Consider the following 17,803-nt stretch of genomic DNA (forward strand, 5'->3'; position numbering starts at 1 on the left):
GTATGTATTCCCATCCATCCCTTGTTATCACACCCTGTTTCCCTCTCCTCCACAACTACATTTACATGTTAGGGTCTTCAGATCAGATTAAAGAGTACCGGAGTTTTGGAGTTCGGTGCCATCTCTATGCAAATGACACCCAACTCTACTACTCCTTTCCACCTACTTCCAAGGAAGCCCCTTGGATCCTATGCCAGTGTCTGGCCACTGTAATGGGTTGGATGAGGGCCAACAAGCTGAAGCTTAATCCTGGTAAAACAGAGGTCCTCCAGGTCAGTCAATCAGGGTATAGGGTGGCTACCTGTGCTTGACGGGGTCACACTCTCCTTGTAGACACAGATCCGCAGTTTGGGGGTCCTTCTGGATTCATCGCTGTCACTTGATGCTCAGATATCGGCGATGGCCGGGAGGGCCTTTGCACAACTAAAGCTAGTGCACCAACTGCGACCGTACCTCGAGACGTCTGACTTGACTATGGTGGTCTACGCTGTAGTTACCTCAAGGATGCATTACTGTAACGGTCTCTACGTGGGGCTGCCCTTGAAAATGGTCCAGAAATTGCAGTTGGTACAATGGTCGACAGCTAGGTTATTAACCGGAGCTGCTTACAGGGAGCGGTCAACCTCCCTGTTCAAGCAGCTCCACTGGCTGCCAATAATATTCTGGGCCCAATTCAAGGTGCAGGTTATTACCTATAAAACTTTAAACGGTTCGGGACCTGCCTATCGTCGTGAACACGTTCTTCTCTATGAACCTATGCAATCTCTAGGATCCTCTGGGGAGGCCCTCCTGTCACTTCCACCTTCCTCACAATTACGTCTGGTGAGAACGATAGAGAGGGCCTTCTCGGCCATGGCCCCCCGACTCTGGAACTCCATCCCCAGGGAAATTAGGTTAGCTCCCTCTCTATCCTCCTTCAGGAAACAACTAAAGACTTGGATGTTTCGGTTGGCCTTTGGTGAGACAATAATTAAATAATCAGCTCCAGATGATACTATACTTCTATCTTGTATTTTATTAGGTCCTTATCATCTATGCACTTTAACTCATCATTTTATTCTTGCATAGCTGCTTCAGTTTCTCCACCTATGTAGATGACAGAATTGTGCCTTGTGGTTGACTGATATTAACTGTTATAATATTCCTGTAAATATCAGTCAACCACCACAAAATATTCCTGTTTTATATTGTACTAGCTTGGGGACCTGGAGGTGCCCGGGTTATCTGAAAAAGGCATTTTTTGTCTTTGAATGTTATGTATTCTGTTTGGAGTGGGTGAACTACAATTCCCAGAGTCATGGGTCAATCCTCCCCAAACTTTGCCAGTATTCAAAGTTGGTCATTTTGGGTCTGTGTACCAAATGTGGTCCAGATCTGTCACTGGTTGGCCATAGCCTGGCTGCAGTGCTCTCTGGATGGGGGTGAACTACTACAACTCCCAGATTCCTGGGGCAATTGTCTCGAAACATCTGTCAGTATCCACAGTAGGCTATGTTGAGTCTGTGTGCCAAATGTGGTTCAGATACGTCGTTGGCTGGGTTCAGTTGTCTTTGGATACAGGTAAACTACAACTCCCAAAATCAAGGCCAATTCCCACAAACCCCTGCAGTATGAGGCTTCTCTGTGCGAAGTTTGGTCCTGGTCCATTGTCTGTTGGGGGGGGTCACTGTTTCTCGTTTCTCTGGATGCAGGTGAACTATAAGTCCCTTTTCCCCAAACTTGTCCAATATATTCTATTGGTTATGGGGACTCTGTGTGCCAAGTTTGGTCCTGATCCATCATGGGTAGGGTTCAATTGTAGGTGAACTATAAATCCCAGTACCTACTACTCCCAAATGTCCAGGCCAATTCCCCTCAAAACCCGCCAGTATTCAAATCCGGGCATATCAGGTATGCATGGCAAGTTTGGTCCAGACCCATCATTATTTGGGTTCATAGCGTTCTGGGTGTAGGTGAACGACAACTCCTCTAAATTCCCCAGTAGGAGTCACAGTGTTCTGACTTGATGCAGGGTGAACAACAACTTCCACCATGTGGAGTCAATCTCCCAAACTCCAGGAAATTTAGTTGCTGCTCAGTTCTGCTGTGTTTGTTATGCAGACAGATGTGAAGGTTAGTAGGCAGGGTCATGCAAATTTCACACCAATGGAGAACCCTGGGATACCTGCCTGTGGTGGAGGAAAATGCAAAATTTAGGATGAAGTGGTCCCCAAATGAAAGCATTCCTTGGGTGGTGGGCCATAGTGTTTGGGGAGGACATTGGCAGAGTTTGGGCTACATGTTCATGGAGCTCGCTGTAACCGCAATGTCAGTGGAAGGGAGTGACTTGGTGGCTCCTTAGCAGTGGGAACTATAGTCTGTTTGTGGAGGTCGGAGGCTGTCTGTATGAGCGGACAACCGTGCCACATACACACATATGGGTTTTCACTTTTATTATGGATATAGAAGATTACTGTTTTTATCTTTTTATACTGAGAATTGTATTTATGTTGTTGTTTCTTTGTTCAATTATGTTGTTCGGGCTTCGCCCCATGTAAGCCACCCTGAGTTCCCAAGGGGAGATGGTGACGGGGTATAAATAAATTTATTATTATTATTATTATTATTATTATTATTATTATTATTATTATTATTATTATTATTATAAAACAAAATTGTACTGAAGGAGCCAGAAAAGAGAAGCCTTCAGACCTCTTATTTTTGTGGCCCCTAGACTGACCCAGATTTCAAAAAGGGGGCATTAGGCAGTTTGCCCAAATTTTAGGGACCCTCAGACCTTTTTATGCCCAGGGGAGGCCAGGAAAGTGACCTCTTTTAGGCATAAATTCTCTTCTTGGCCCCTTTCCAGTTTCTTAGTGGCATAAGAGCAAAAAGAAGCCTCCCTCATGGATACAGGTGAGTAGAAAGGTATGTAGTTCCCCAAGTTTACCCGAGAGTTCAATGAGTCCCAACCTCTGACTGTTATCCATCCTTAATTACAGAATTAATCCTATACGTACATTATAAGAATGGACATAAACTCCTATAAGTCAAACTTCTCCATGTCCAGGATCGCCATGTGTTGTCTTCCAACTCTATGATTTTATGAACCTTTGATAGTTGAAAGCCTGTGACAGAGTGAGAAAAACTCTGCACTATTCTACCACAGGATGCGGTGGGGTGGGGGATTAAATTGGTTCAACAGAACAGTTGTTGTCAACAGTGGATATAAAACAATTACACACAAGAAGTTATTATTCTATGGTGGCTTGATTTGTCCTTGACAGTTACGAAAGGCATTTTTATATATTCTGGCTCTCCTTGCATTATTTTTTTCTCAATGTTTTTTAACTTGGGCCTTTTAAAAGCTTTCTTCCCAAAACTGCTCAATAATCATGTTAAGATTGTTACATACAAGGTTCATAGACCAAGCCAGTAAGGTAGTACCTAAGTTACGAACAAGATGGGTTCTATATGTGTGTTCTTAAGTTGAAATTGTTTGTAGGTTGAACAAGGTACATGTTAAAGTGTAACTCCAGCTGAATGAATGTGTGTGTGTGTGTGTGTGTGTGTGTGTATACGTGTGTGTACACACATACTTTGGCTAGAATAGGGAGGAGTGAACACCTCTGTGGTGTTTGTTTTGCTGTCTGTGACCCTGTTCAGAAGATTCCCTTTATGTCCCTGTGATCACTGGAGTTTGAAAAATGTGGCTTGTTGTGGAAACAAGGAGTGGTGATAAAGCTTCAGTGGAGACACCTTTTCCCCAAGATAACTCTTTTCAATAGTGGATTTCTCTTCCGAGGGGTAGATTTCTCTCACTTTCTGTTGTCTCACCCTCGTTTTTAACTACAGTAGACTCTCGCTTATCCAACATAAACAGGCCGGCAGAACATTGGATAAGCAAAAACGTTGGATAATAAGGAGGTATCAAGGAAAAGCCTATTAAACATCAAATTATGTTATGATTTTACAAATTAAACACAATTTTGTTTTATAACGAATTGACAGAAAAAGCATTTCAATACATGGTAACCTTTTGTAGTAATTACTGTATTTACAAATTTAGAACCAAAACAAAGAAGTTCTCACAAAAAGAAAGCCATCTTCAACCTCAGCAACATGGAATGGACGAAGGATTGGGGGAAATCCAACCCCAAATAGGGAAACAAGTTGTCCAGGAACACCTGGCCACTCTAAACGAATTCAAGTCGCCAGGGCCAGATCAGCTACATTCAAGAGTATTGAAGGAACTAGCGGAAGTTATTTCAGAACCACTGGCAATCATCTTCGAGAGTTCTTGGAGAACAGGAGAAGTCCCAGCAGATTGGAGGAGGGCGAATGTGGTCCCTATCTTCAAGAAGGGAAAAAAGAACGACCCAAACAATTACCGTCCGGTCAGCCTCACATCAATACCAGGCAAGATTCTGGAAAAGATCATTAAGGAAGTGGTCTGCAAACACTTAGAAACAAATGCGGTCATTGCTAATAGTCAACACGGATTTACCAAAAACAAGTCATGCCAGACTAATCTGATCTCTTTTTTCGATAGAGTTACGAGTTGGGTCGATACAGGGAATGCCGTGGATGTAGCATATCTAGATTTCAGTAAGGCCTTCGACAAAGTCCCCCACGACCTTCTGGCAAACAAACTAGTAAAATGTGGACTAGACAAAACTACGGTTAGGTGGATCTGTAATTGGCTAAGCGAACGAACCCAAAGGGTGCTCACCAATGCGTCGTCTTCATCATGGAAAGAAGTGACAAGTGGAGTGCCGCAGGGCTCCGTCCTGGGCCCGGTTCTGTTCAACATCTTTATTAACGACTTAGACGAAGGGTTAGAAGGCACGATCATCAAGTTTGCAGATGACACCAAACTCGGAGGGATAGCTAACACTCCAGAAGACAGGAGCAGAATTCAAAACGATCTTGACAGACTAGAGAGATGGGCCAAAACTAACAAAATGAAGTTCAACAGGGACAAATGCAAGATACTTCACTTCGGCAGAAAAAATGGAAATCAAAGATACAGAATGGGGGACACCTGGCTTGACAGCAGTGTGTGCGAAAAAGATCTTGGAGTCCTCGTGGACAACAAGTTAAACATGAGCCTACAATGTGATGCGGCAGCTAAAAAAGCCAATGGGATTTTGGCCTGCATCAATAGGGGAATAACGTCTAGATCCAGGGAAGTCATGCTCCCCCTCTATTCTGCCTTGGTCAGACCACATCTGGAATACTGTGTCCAGTTTTGGGCACCGCAGATGAAGGGAGATGCTGACAAGCTGGAAAGCGTCCAGAGGAGGGCGACTAAAATGATTAAGGGTCTGGAGAACAAGCCCTATGAGGAGAGGCTTAAAGAGCTGGGCATGTTTAGCCTGCAGAAGAGAAGGCTGAGAGGAGACATGATAGCCATGTACAAATATGTGAGGGGAAGTCATAGGGAGGAGGGAGCAAGCTTATTTTCTGCTGCCCTGCAGACTAGGACACGGAACAATGGCTTCAAACTACAGGAAAGGAGATTCCACCTGAACATCAGGAAGAACTTCCTCACTGTGAGGGCTGTTCGGCAGTGGAACTCTCTCCCCCGGAATGTGGTGGAGGCTCCTTCTTTGGAAGCTTTTAAGCAGAGGCTGGATGGCCATCTGTCGGGGGTGCTTTGAATGCGATTTCCTGCTTCTTAGCGGGGGGTTGGACTAGATGGCCCTTGAGGTCTCTTCCAACTCTACTATTCTATGATTCTATGATTCTATGATTCTATTGCAATGTATTGAAAACGTTGACTACTAAAACAATGACTACTAAAACAATTGACTACAAATAAAGATAGAATTGCATAAAATGAACTTACAGTATCAACATTGTCAGAAGTTAAATCTGTAAAAAGTCCTTACTGCCTAGAGAAAGAGCTGTGGATCTGGGACAGGAGGCAGACTATGTTGGATAATCCAGAACATTGGATAAGTGAAGGTTGGATAAGTGAGACTCTACTGTATGTAAGTTGGATGTCTGTTAACTTGGGGGCTGCCTGTATACCAAAACTGACATTTAAAGTACACTCAGATTCCCTTCTCAAAGCCAGAAAAACTAGACACAGACAAAGGATGTAATACTACTTTTGTTACTCCTGTGTTTTACTGTCATTTACTGGCATGACTCATGATTTCAAGAATTACTTAGTAGTAGTGCACTCAGTCATTACTACTAACTGAAAAATAACTTTTTAAAAAATCTATCATGGCAATCTTATAGAGATGGCCAAAAGCAGCCACTCATGTCCTAGTCAGAAGTCAACGTTGCATTGTTACACACACAAATTAACAGTGCTACTTACTGCATTATGCTACCAGTTATTATGTTAGTGCACAAAAAGGAATGTTACGTCATTACGCCCCAAAGTAACGCATTACAGGTAATATTGCTTAGAATATATTCTTTCCAAGCCCTGATGAGATGCTATTACCTCACCCCAGTGATTGTATATTATTTCAGCACCTATGGCACAATGGGGTCGTGATGGCGCAATGGGTTAAACCCTTGTGCCAGCTTAACTGCTGACCTGAAGGCTGGGTTGCTGATCTGAAGGTTGCTGGTTTGAATCCGTGAGATGGAGTGAGCTCCTGTCTCTCAGCTCTAGCTTGCGGGGACATGAGAGAAGCCTCCCAGCAACACATCCGGGTGACCCCTGGGCAACGACCCTGTAGATGGCCAATTCCCCCACACCAGAAGCGACTTGCAGTATGTTCTCAAGTCGCTTCTGACACAATAATAAAAACCAAAACCTATGGTACACATGTGTCATCTCAGATTAAATGTTTCTGTACTATAGTAGCTGAGTATGACATAGAGAAGCCTGGAAAAACACATTACATAGACAGTAATAGGTAAAACTTAAATAATGTGAAGATTTCAGAGAAAGTAGGCCATGGCATATACATTTATTCCCCAACTGAGTTGCAAAAATAAAACCCACTCTGCTATTTACATTTTATTTTGCTTTATAATTGCTTCTGTCCTTTAACTTGAAGACAAATACATCTCTGGGATATAATGCTGACAGCCACGCTTAATTAGATGTAATTCAGAGACACTAGTAAGAAAATTCCATCAATGTTTTTTTTAAAAAAAAATACATGTATATGGTGGTGGCGGAAACTGGAAGACTACAGAGAGGTAAGGGCTCAGTATTACTCTTTCTCAAAGCTATCCACCACTGCTGGAAAATCTCATTGCCTATGAAGCCCCAGAAGCCAATGTGAACCAGAGAAACATGATGAAGAACAGAACATCAGAACTATAATTGACAATGTGGTCTACTCCATGCCCTACAACTTAAGAGAAGATATGTTTTGATCATCTGCCAACCTCCTTGGCATTTTAGGTAGATGCTGTGGAGGTGAAATCATATGCTGTATACTGTACAAAAAAAATCTTCAAAAAAGGCATTTGGAAAGGAATTAATATAAACCACAGATTCTGTAGCATAAATGCTGTGACAGGACTGCTCTCTTTAGGGAAACCCCATCTGTGCTCTTTCGCCAAAGAAACACAGTTGTTCTCCAAATGTCAAGAAGTCAAATGGAGGTAATTGAGCATATCCTATGTCACTTCACACCTCCATATATATATAAGCTCCACTTTTGATCCTCCATCATGCAAGGTCATTTCCGATGTGGCTTTTTTCTTCTTCAGAGGGTTTGAAATTCTGTTTGAGATAATCTGAAACTTACTTGTCATGGAAAAGGCAGCTTAGGTAGGTCAGCCAGCCCTGCCCCCAGCTAATGGAAGCCATGCCCACAACCTGAAATGCAAAGACTAATAAAGAGGAGAAAAACACACAACAGCAACATCGTCCTCTGCCTGAAGGAATGGATTTTCATTTCCCAGTTTTCAGAGAAAGATTTGCAGTGTTTGGAGTTTTAGTAAGCAATATATTCCAGAAGCCTGGGAAGAGTATTTTTTCCTTGACAATTGAAATAAACATTAAATGAAATCTGCAAAGCTATTTTCCCTTGCACAGTCAAGAGCTGACAGAAGGGGAAGCAGAGAGGTCGCATAAAAGACAAACATGAAGAAGCTGAGGGAGAAAGTGTAGAACAACCATCCTGGATCGCTTCTAAAATGCTGTAATGCAACTAGGGTCACTCAGAGAGGAACAGTCGGATCAGGGGAAATTTAGTAGGGTTTTTTTGTTCATATATTCTGCAGATTAAAATTTGAGAGCATTCAATGCAATTAGTTTCTGTAATTTAAAAAAAGGCTTGAGTTAGCACCAGCTCAGACTTCACCCTCTTTTTTTCTTCCTTAGTAGTGATTATGCCATTTTGACAAAGATATTTGTTTTCAAATATGTGGCTTATCCTCATATGCTTTTTACAGCAGCGTAATCCACAAGCTATCCTCTGCTCTAAAAAAGTGATCTTTCAAGATTATCTTGCAAACTCAGTTCTATGACTGTTCATATTTATCCCATATTTAGTGCCAGTCTCACTAAACGGCAGTTCAACAATCTGTTTTATCTCACCCTGCAATGTCTCTCTATAGGCACAGCTGCGTAATTAGCAAGAAGCTAGAGCAGCAGCACCAAAAACTGCTGCAGCAACAACAAAACAGATTTTCAGACTGAGATACCCTGGGTTGTGATCCGTCACAGAAATCTGTTTTCAGATACATTCAGCACAATTGATCCATGCACATCCTGCTGCATTATCAATTATGCTCCTTTTCAGCACACAATTCTCTCACAAAGCCAAGGGACTTAGGTCAATTATAGGTCTATTCTGCACTATTGCCTTATAATGGAAAAAACCCCCAAAACAGTTAGCAGATATTAAAAGAGCTTGACACTCCTATAGTACTTTTGGTGGCTCCAGAGTAATAGAGGGAATGCCTTTTGCAAACTGGGTAGGTGGTGTCATGTTTATATGAATTATGTATTCTCATCAACAATGCAAATACCTGACTCCAAATTAAAATAAATAGATACAATGAATGGTCAATCAATCCTTCTCTAGATTCTACCTCTTAGTAATTGTTTTGTATTTCTGTTGCACAAAACCAACAGCTACAACTGCAGGATTTTTCAATGAATTTGTCTTTTCTATAAACACACAATTTCCATCTCCAGGTAGCATCAGCACTTAACTGGGCATTTGATTGCTGTGATTCCTGCCTGTCACATAGACAGCAAGGAAAAATGAAATTGCCAACATTCAGTAGTGCTGCCAATTGCAGCTGATGCACTTCCATTTTGTCCCCCTAATGCAGTGATTCAAACCAATTTGCTCTGAATGATATCACCTTGTTATGAAGAGCACCAGTGAGGATGGATGAGGGAAAAACTGGAATTTAGATGCATATTTCAACTGCAAACCACCCATCATGAGCAACAAAGTCCTGCACTGATTTATACGATCTAAGGATACAAGGTCAACCAGATCTTAACATAATTCCTGGATGTCTGTCCAAGAATACTGAAAGTGTGTGTGTGTGTGTGTGTGTGTGTGTGTGTGTGTGTGTGTGTTTGGGGGGGGGGGGGTCCCAGATTTGTATTTCCTCAACATGTTTCAGGATCATTAAGATATGCTATTGGTTCCACCCAAAAATATGTGCACTATTATACAAAAAATAGAGGTTAAGAAGTATTCTATTATGGCTACATGGCTAAGATGGAAAACAAATATGGACACCTTGTTTTTTTAAAAATATGTAGGACAATTAATACAAAAAATGTTTTTCCAACAAAGGGATATATCTGTATCTAGAAAATATATTATTATTGTGCATCAGCCCTGGGAAAAAGTGTTTGAACAAAGGGCTAAGAAAAAAAATACACATTCACCCATTTAAACTGATGATATATTAACTACTGGTCTCAGAAGGTTTCACAATGTGATTATTCACTATTTCAGCTCCAGAAAATATTTGTAGTGTTGATATGTCTAATTGAGAAAGCAGAAAAGAGCTGCAGTCACCTAGTGATGCCCTTGCACCTTAAGGGATGACATCTGAATCCTCTGTTGTTTTACTTCTGGTATGATTTGGGGGGGGGGGGGATATAAAATTAAATATGAAAATCTTTCACAACAAAAGGAGAACATGAGAGTTAGAATAATGTAATTCCTGAACTTGTAAACCTTAGTGGTAACTGCAAACAAAAATCAAATCATGCAGAAAATTGCAGCAACGGCCAATTAGCCCAGAAAGGTGTGGAGGGGAGGAAACACTATCCTCCCTCTCATTCACCCCATCTGTCTTCCTGTACACTTCCTCTTCTGGGAGGAAGCCAGTAGTGCACACTTAAATTATCCTAGACTGATTACGTGTAGTGATTAAAAATCATAAGAATTTCCTATCCTAATGGAGCTAGAAAGAAGACACTATATGCATGATTAATACTGGTCTGAAATATGTGAACAACATGCACATGAACATGGTATCAGCAGGTTGGAAGCTCAGGTTGCTTGGAAAAGCTTGTACACAGAACTCTGCAGATATAGGCTGTTGGGGGCAAGGCTGTTTGTTTGTATGAACTGGGAGGGAACTGATTAGTTCATTAGTATTCTATTGTGTTTCAGTGAGCTTTGTTGGTTGAGTTAAGGCTGATGGTTTGTGTGAGCTGAGTGAAGGTTTGATTGTGTATTCACCAGTGTTCTACTGTTCCTTTGTTTTTAGGCCCAGCTTCTCTCAGGAGGCAGAACATCTACCGAGAAGACGTGAGTCAGACACTTCGTTGGGGAAGGAGCTAGCAGCTACTAGCTCTTTATATGGCTGCAGCCTCAGTCCCTGGAACTTGGCAAACAGGCAAGAAAATAAGCATTTAGTTTTGAGTGGGAGGCCAAGAGTCCTATTTTAGTCACTATTTAATACTATTGAATATGGATGGTGTGGGAGTTGTTGTAGGGACCTACAACAACTGTGGTATGTTTGCATTCTTACTAGAAGATGTGGATAGCTACCCCTGCAGTAAGTTGGAAACTCGAGAGATATGCAGCCTCCCTGAGTAAAAATCCATGATGTAACAAAGAGGCTGACAAGACTAGTCAAACCGATTGACCGTTACCATTTCCTTTTAATCCACCTGGCAACCAACAACACTGCAAGATACAGCCTTAAGGACATCACTATGAGGCTCTAGGTAGGAAGCTGAAGAATCTTGATGTGCAGACTAACACTTATCTCTCCTCCCAGTTAAAGGACATAGCCTAGGAAGGTAGCAAAAAAATAATGGAGGTGAACAACTGGCTCTACAAATGGTGCTGTTGGGAAAGATTTGGCTTTTTAGACTATGATCTACAGTTTCACGAAAATGGATTTCTCACAATAGTTGGTAGGAATCTCACAAATCTGAGTTTAAACAGTCTTCTTGAGGGCAGGAGTAAAACTGCTGAAGATAATATCCCAAATGGTGTACAGAGAACTGGGTAAATAGTACAAGGACTTAACAGTGGGGGAAGGGGAAGATCTTAAATAACCAACTAAGGGGAATACCCCATGGTTTTAGATGTTTCTAATACATAGGACATGAGAAATAGATAAGATGAACTTAAACTCTTAACACAGCAAAGCAAAAGTGATAAAATAGGGATTACTGAAACCTGATGGGATGAGTTCTGAGCAGATTAGTGTGATACATAGTTAGCATCTGAAAGTGAAAAAAGATGTTAAAACACTAAATGGGAAAGTGGTAGAAAATAAAACAAAATACTAAAACATCCTTATAAAAATCCATCATGAAACAGTACAAAAAGCTGACTGTAAGGGTCAGCTTAGTTTAAAAATGGGTGCTCATCCTTTTCCCTTCAATTGGATCAGTTTTAAATATGTATCCCCACAATAGGAAATGTATATAGACAAGAGCACTCTCCAAGTAAGAAGGAATTACAATAGTTGGTTCTTTTTAGCTTATGTATAAAATAGTAAAGAGAATACACCTATAAAAACTCATGAAACACAGAATACTTCTTTAAGGGTGCAATCAATACTAAAGCCAAAAACAGAAAAAAGGAGTAGGAGTTGTATGTTTTAAAAAATGAAACAAAACCAGGACCCTATAGAAAACCACAAACTGCCCACTCTTACACCTAAGAACTGAAATTTGATAATGGAAAGCAATTCAGTATACGGCTATACTTTTGTGACCTGTTTTCCAGCAGCCCACATGCTGGAAAGTAATGACCTACAAACTTTCCCTTCTGTTGTGTCTAATACTTTAAGACAGTTTAACTTCTGATGATAAAAGGCAGCTTAAAAACATTCTCTGTCATAAAATATTCCAATCCAAGTGCTACTTACTATCAGCCTCCATTGATGACATCAAGCAGCACAGAACTACTGCTGGCACAACTAATACTGAGATGCGGAAGTTAGGCACCATATTCCAAAGTGGAGAAAGTCACCTTTACTCCAAGGCAAGCAGTCAATACATCCAGCGTCACAAGATGCAGATTTATTCCTGTAAATCAAAAGAAGAAATAAAAGTGTCAGATCCCGAACATGCCAAATAAGAAGATGAGTTTTCCCATATTGCTGCTTACATTATGCTAGAAGTAAAATAAAAAACAAAAAGAGGAATGGATTTTATGTTACCCTTTCTTTTATTTCTGATGATCTTCTCCATGAAAAAAACTTTTTTTCATAGTAAATACTGTATCTTGAGGTTCTTTGCTTTTGACAAGTCTTCAGACAATTTATACAAGTAAGAGCCTCTTCACACAAGAGGTTCCCCCCAGTTACATAACATGAGAGAAAGGTATCTCTGTACATTTTTCATATGAGTAGGGAAAAGGTATTTTAAGGGTAAACCTGGAAGTAGCAGGGTTTCTGTCAGAGGAACTTTTTATTCTTGTTTATCATATGGAATAAATATGTTTGAGGCAAGGTTATCACAAGCAAACTACATTTTTACATTTCAGATTGGATATTTATTGTAACTGCATTACAAAAAACAAAGCCTTGTTTTCAAGAATGAACTCTTCTAGAACCATCTGAGCTTCAAACAAGATCCAGTCTAGTTCCATCTCTTTTAAGATTGCAGAAAATACAAAATCCAGGAAACTTAAAATCCAACATCCATTGCAACTTTAAAAAAGTAAAATGCTAAATTAATTTGTTAAGAACATTGTTCCTGTTAACTGAAAGGTTTTTTTTATATCAACTATCAAACTACAAGGTATAACAGGCAAGTATGCATACTTTTATTATGTTATCCATTTGCTAAAATGGCCATTTATTTTAGGTTGGGTCAGATATATATTAAGTGCTTTCTCTAAAGTCTCAGAAACCATTACACACTCTCACACATCCATTCCAGAGAAATGAAAGAAAGAAAAAGTTAGAAAAAAAGTTCAAAAAGAGATTGGAAATTCAAGCAGATCAGGAAAATATTCTTGCAGAAGAGCAATTCAACCTCATGAGCATTTCTAGTAGAAAGGGTGAAGTTTCTTCTCAGACATTCTAATAAATCGGTCACTACACTAGAGTAGCAGACAGAATGGCTAAATGAGAAGTTGAATAGAAAATTGGAGGAACAAGGCACTTGCACAAAAGGGAAAAGGACATTTATTAACTTGTTCCAATTTGGAAAACAAAATGAAGACAATTAGTGGAAAAGACCTGCTTCCAGCCACCGACAAAGTGATAAAAATGAGCCCTTTACCACTGAGAAATGAAACAAAAATTTGTATCTGGAATTCTATCACAGAAAAAGGTAACATCCTGCCAATTGTATACAGATCTGTGATGGAAAAAAAAGAAAATTATTTTGAAATAAAGAAACCAAGATGGACTTTTTGAAGAAGAAAATAGGCCTTGCTTAACATTTTCAGGGCAGGAGGTCAACACCGTTGAGGCAAAACAGAAAAAACCCATAGTCACTTAACTGTGGCTACCACATACCACACTATGTTCGTGTCATAGCAAGTAATGAGAAGCTACACGTTAACTTTTTATGTGCCACCAAGAAAGGCAAACAGCACCAACTTTTTTTGTGTGTGTCAGGAGCAACTTGAGAAACTGCAAGTCGCTTCTGTTGTTAGAGAATTGGCTGTCTGCAAAGACGTTGCCCAGGGAACACCCGGATGTTTTGATATTTTACCATCCTTGTGGGAGGCTTCTCTCATGTCTCTGCATGGAGCTGGAGCTGATAGAGGGAGCTCATCTGCTCTCTCATTGGGTTGGATTCGAACCGGTAACCTTCAGGTCAGCAACCCAATCTTCAAGTCATCAGTCCTGCCGGCACAAGGGTTTAATCCACTGTGCCACTGGGGGCTCAACAGCACCAACTAAGAATGAGGAGTAATATGCTGCCTATGTTGTTAGTCTTTAAACTCACACTACAGTACAACATTGGACCATGTGATAAAATTGTGAAACAGCTGACAACCTGAATGAAGTTATGCAGTATTCAACATCTCTTTGTAGTAGGCACCAAACAGCCCGAGGACTGGAGCGGGAGGAATTTAGCATGAAAATATTTCATGAAAGACCTTATGACAATGTAAACATGCTACCTCGTGGGGAGGTATTACAATAGGAATACTTCATGATTCAACCTGTATTCTAGAGCACCAATATATTCTGAACCAGGGTCAAGTATCTCAAACCCATATTAGGTATATCCATACCCATACTCAGGCCAACTTCTAAGTATATTATATTATGAGTATTATTAGATGAGTTGTCTGCTATCCATGGTATTAAATAGATCTTCCATTCAGCAATGCTGTTAGGAGACGTTTTCATGTTCGTAAACATCTAGCTGCCTTTTATCCTTCTGATTGTTTTAAAATGCATAAACTCACCAATGAAAATATGAAAACTGAAAAATCTCAGGAACTACATTAGTACATCTGAAGATGCTACAATGGGTTTTCTATAATACAGGACAAACGGTTTGGTGAAAGTAATGTGAGAAAGACAAAATGTATGTGATAATAAGTCTCCTTCAGAGACTCAACTCATTTCTGAAAAGACACTCATTCTACAGTTGTTAATGTCCAGCAGGCAAGACTTTTCCATTCAAGAAAGATCTGTTAAACCAATTGTGGTGTTTGGTAAGAATTATGCATCCCGTTGGATCTCTAGACACTCCCATCACAGGCACTGCGCAACAGTCATCTCTCATCCTTTAAAATGAATTGGAAACTGAACTCCTTTAACTGAATGCATGCAATATTTAGAGTCCATTAGAGCCAACATCTCGGAGTCCAATTCTCATCAGGGATTACTGACTGATTGGTACAAAATCATACCTCTAGCAAAGGGAAGCAGCTTTGTCATGGAACGATCCTTTAAAGTGTCAAAGAGCTGCCTCTCTCACCTTGATCCTGACATGATCTATGATCAATTCATGTGTAAGCAACATGTGAAGCTTTTTATTACTGCTTCATTCTATTAACTCCCATTTTTCCTCTCATTCTACTACAAGTACTTTTTATCATGATGTGGGACCCTTCCATACATCCCAGAATATCAAGGCTGAAAATCCCACAATATCTGCTTTGAACTGGGTTGTCTGAGTCCACACTGCCACTTATTCCAGTTCAAAGCAAAAAATGTGGGATTTTGTTCAGCTGTGTGGAAGGGGCCCTGGATGTACTCAGAAATGTTGCAGTTATAAAGACAACAGCAACCATTACTAGACAGCCCTATTCTAAGCTAGGGCCTCCTGTGAAAGGACTAAAGGACTAATTCTCCGTTTCTCAGTATGTCCAATGGGGAGGATTTAGTCCTCCATATCCTTTGGAAGAACTGAAGTATTTATAGCTAATAACAATGTTCCACATACTCTATGGCTCAATTCAAATATAATGTTGAATCGCATTTAATAGCTTGTAATAGCTTTATAATACAGGACTATTATACCTTTTTCACCACTGGAGGCCACTGTACTAATGATAGGAATACGGAATATACTGAATATAAAAGAAAATGCTTTTAGGTTTACAAACTCAAAGCCATTGTTTTGGGTTAATCATGTTTAGGCCCAACCATAGATGATGAGATGATGAACCTGCATAAAATTTAAATTTTTCAAATGTTCTGTACAATATAAGACAGACTTCAAGAGGACTTCAGTTAGCTGAACAGGCCCCAAGCTACAAACAAGATAGGTTCTGTAAGTTAGAACAGGTGCATTTTAAGTGTAACTAAAGCTCTATGTGTGTGTGTGTGCGCGCGTGTGTGTATGTGTGTGTCTAGCTTTGGATAGCATAGGGATGGGTTAACATCCCTGTGGTGTATGTTTTGCTATCTGTGCCTCTGTTCAAAATATGTCACCCCACTTTCTGTCACTGAGAAAATTGGATTTTGAAACATTTGGCCTGTTGTGGAAACAAGGATTGATAATAAAGTTTCGGTGAAGACACCTTTCCCCCATGATAACTCTTTCAGGAGTGAATTTTCCTTCCTAGGAACAGATCCCATTCACTTCCTGTTGTCTCACCCCTGTTCTTAACTACGTTATTGTTGTAAATTGGATGTTTATAACTTGGGGGCTGCCTGTACTGTACAGAAGCGCACCCATGAAAATGCACACACCCCCACAACAACCAGTTTAAAGCCCAAAACCTGTTAAAACAAACAGTCAAAAACCCAAAATGGATAAACATTCGTTTCCCACCCTGCCTAGACATAAAATCAAAAGTTTTTGAATTGATGAAATGCAGCAGAAAAAATAGTGCAGGATAACTATTAATGTGGCTTCTAGACAAGTTGCCATCTAAGATTGCAGTTTATAAAACAAATATAAAACTAACAAGATTATTTTTATGCAACACAAAGCTAGTCAAAGCTGCCCTTCAGGTATTCCAAGCTCTGGATTTCAACTGGACATCCTGTGACAGTGATGGATTAAAAAGCTACACGCTTTCTCCTTCAGGTGAGTTGCAATCCTACTTAAGACAGAGCACTTACCCAGAGCCAAGTCCTTGGAAACATCAGGTGCTCAGCCTCAGTCAGGATTCAGTTTCAATTTACTGAGTCACATCCACTCTTATTGCAGTATTCCATGCACCAGACCACAACCTCATCTGGCTCAGATGACAAGCAGAAGTAGAGACAAGTGTCATCAGCATACCAATGGCACCCAACCTCCAAGCTCTCAACAACCTCACCTTCATATACATATTAAATAGAATGGGGAGTAGCCAAGAACCAGTGTACATCACATAACTTATAACAATGGAGCTGAACAAAAATTCATCAGTTTCATACTCTCTGGAACTGATCACATAACCAGAATAAAATCACTGTAACATAGTACCCCCAGTTCCCACCCCCACAGGGTCACTTCAACGGGATACCTGGTCAATTTTAAAAATGGCTGAAAGATGAAGCATCTTCATCTAGGAAGATGAAGCATCACCCCATATTTTTACCCAGAGCAAATTATGAGTTAGGAGAACTACAACTTTGTAGATACCAACTGCATTTCTAAAACCAGACTGAAATTGGTCCAGGTAATCTGCTTCCCAAAACTGTCAGCTACCATACACTCAAGCACTGTTGTGACTGCGCCTTCGGGGATTATGGTTGATGGTGATGGGATTCGAAGAGGAAGAAAAAACCCTCGTGATGAGGGTTCACTGGAGGAGTTGCGCAGGAAGCGACTTAGAGAGCTATATGGGGGATCTTCTGAGGAAGATTCAGATGGGGAGTTTGGGGAAATGGATGCTGAGGAACAGGTGGTGGCTGGGGAAGTGGGCACTGAATGGGCACAGCCACCGGAGATGTCTGGGGATTTGGGGCCTATGGATACTACTGAACCTGGGGTTTCTGCAGGAGCTGATCCCACTTGGGATGCTTGGAGAAGGGAGGATGGTTC

The 17,803-nt window shown here is 40.6% G+C and overlaps 1 protein-coding gene across 17 annotated transcripts in view; it reads right to left on the reverse strand.

Annotated features, from left to right (window-relative positions):
* Nucleotides 1-17,803, reverse strand: part of ptprf (protein tyrosine phosphatase receptor type F) — a 654,269-nt gene that overhangs the window by 367,574 nt on the left and 268,892 nt on the right. For all 17 annotated transcript variants that reach the window (XM_062979663.1, XM_062979673.1, XM_062979678.1 and 14 more), the window contains exon 3: nucleotides 12,274-12,433. In XM_062979663.1, the coding sequence (XP_062835733.1) occupies nucleotides 12,274-12,355 (82 nt within the window). In that variant the 5' untranslated portion in view covers nucleotides 12,356-12,433. The remainder of the gene's footprint in view (nucleotides 1-12,273; nucleotides 12,434-17,803) is intronic.

This window comes from Anolis carolinensis, chromosome 4 (genome assembly GCF_035594765.1).
Source record: "Anolis carolinensis isolate JA03-04 chromosome 4, rAnoCar3.1.pri, whole genome shotgun sequence".
NCBI lineage: Eukaryota > Metazoa > Chordata > Lepidosauria > Squamata > Dactyloidae > Anolis > Anolis carolinensis.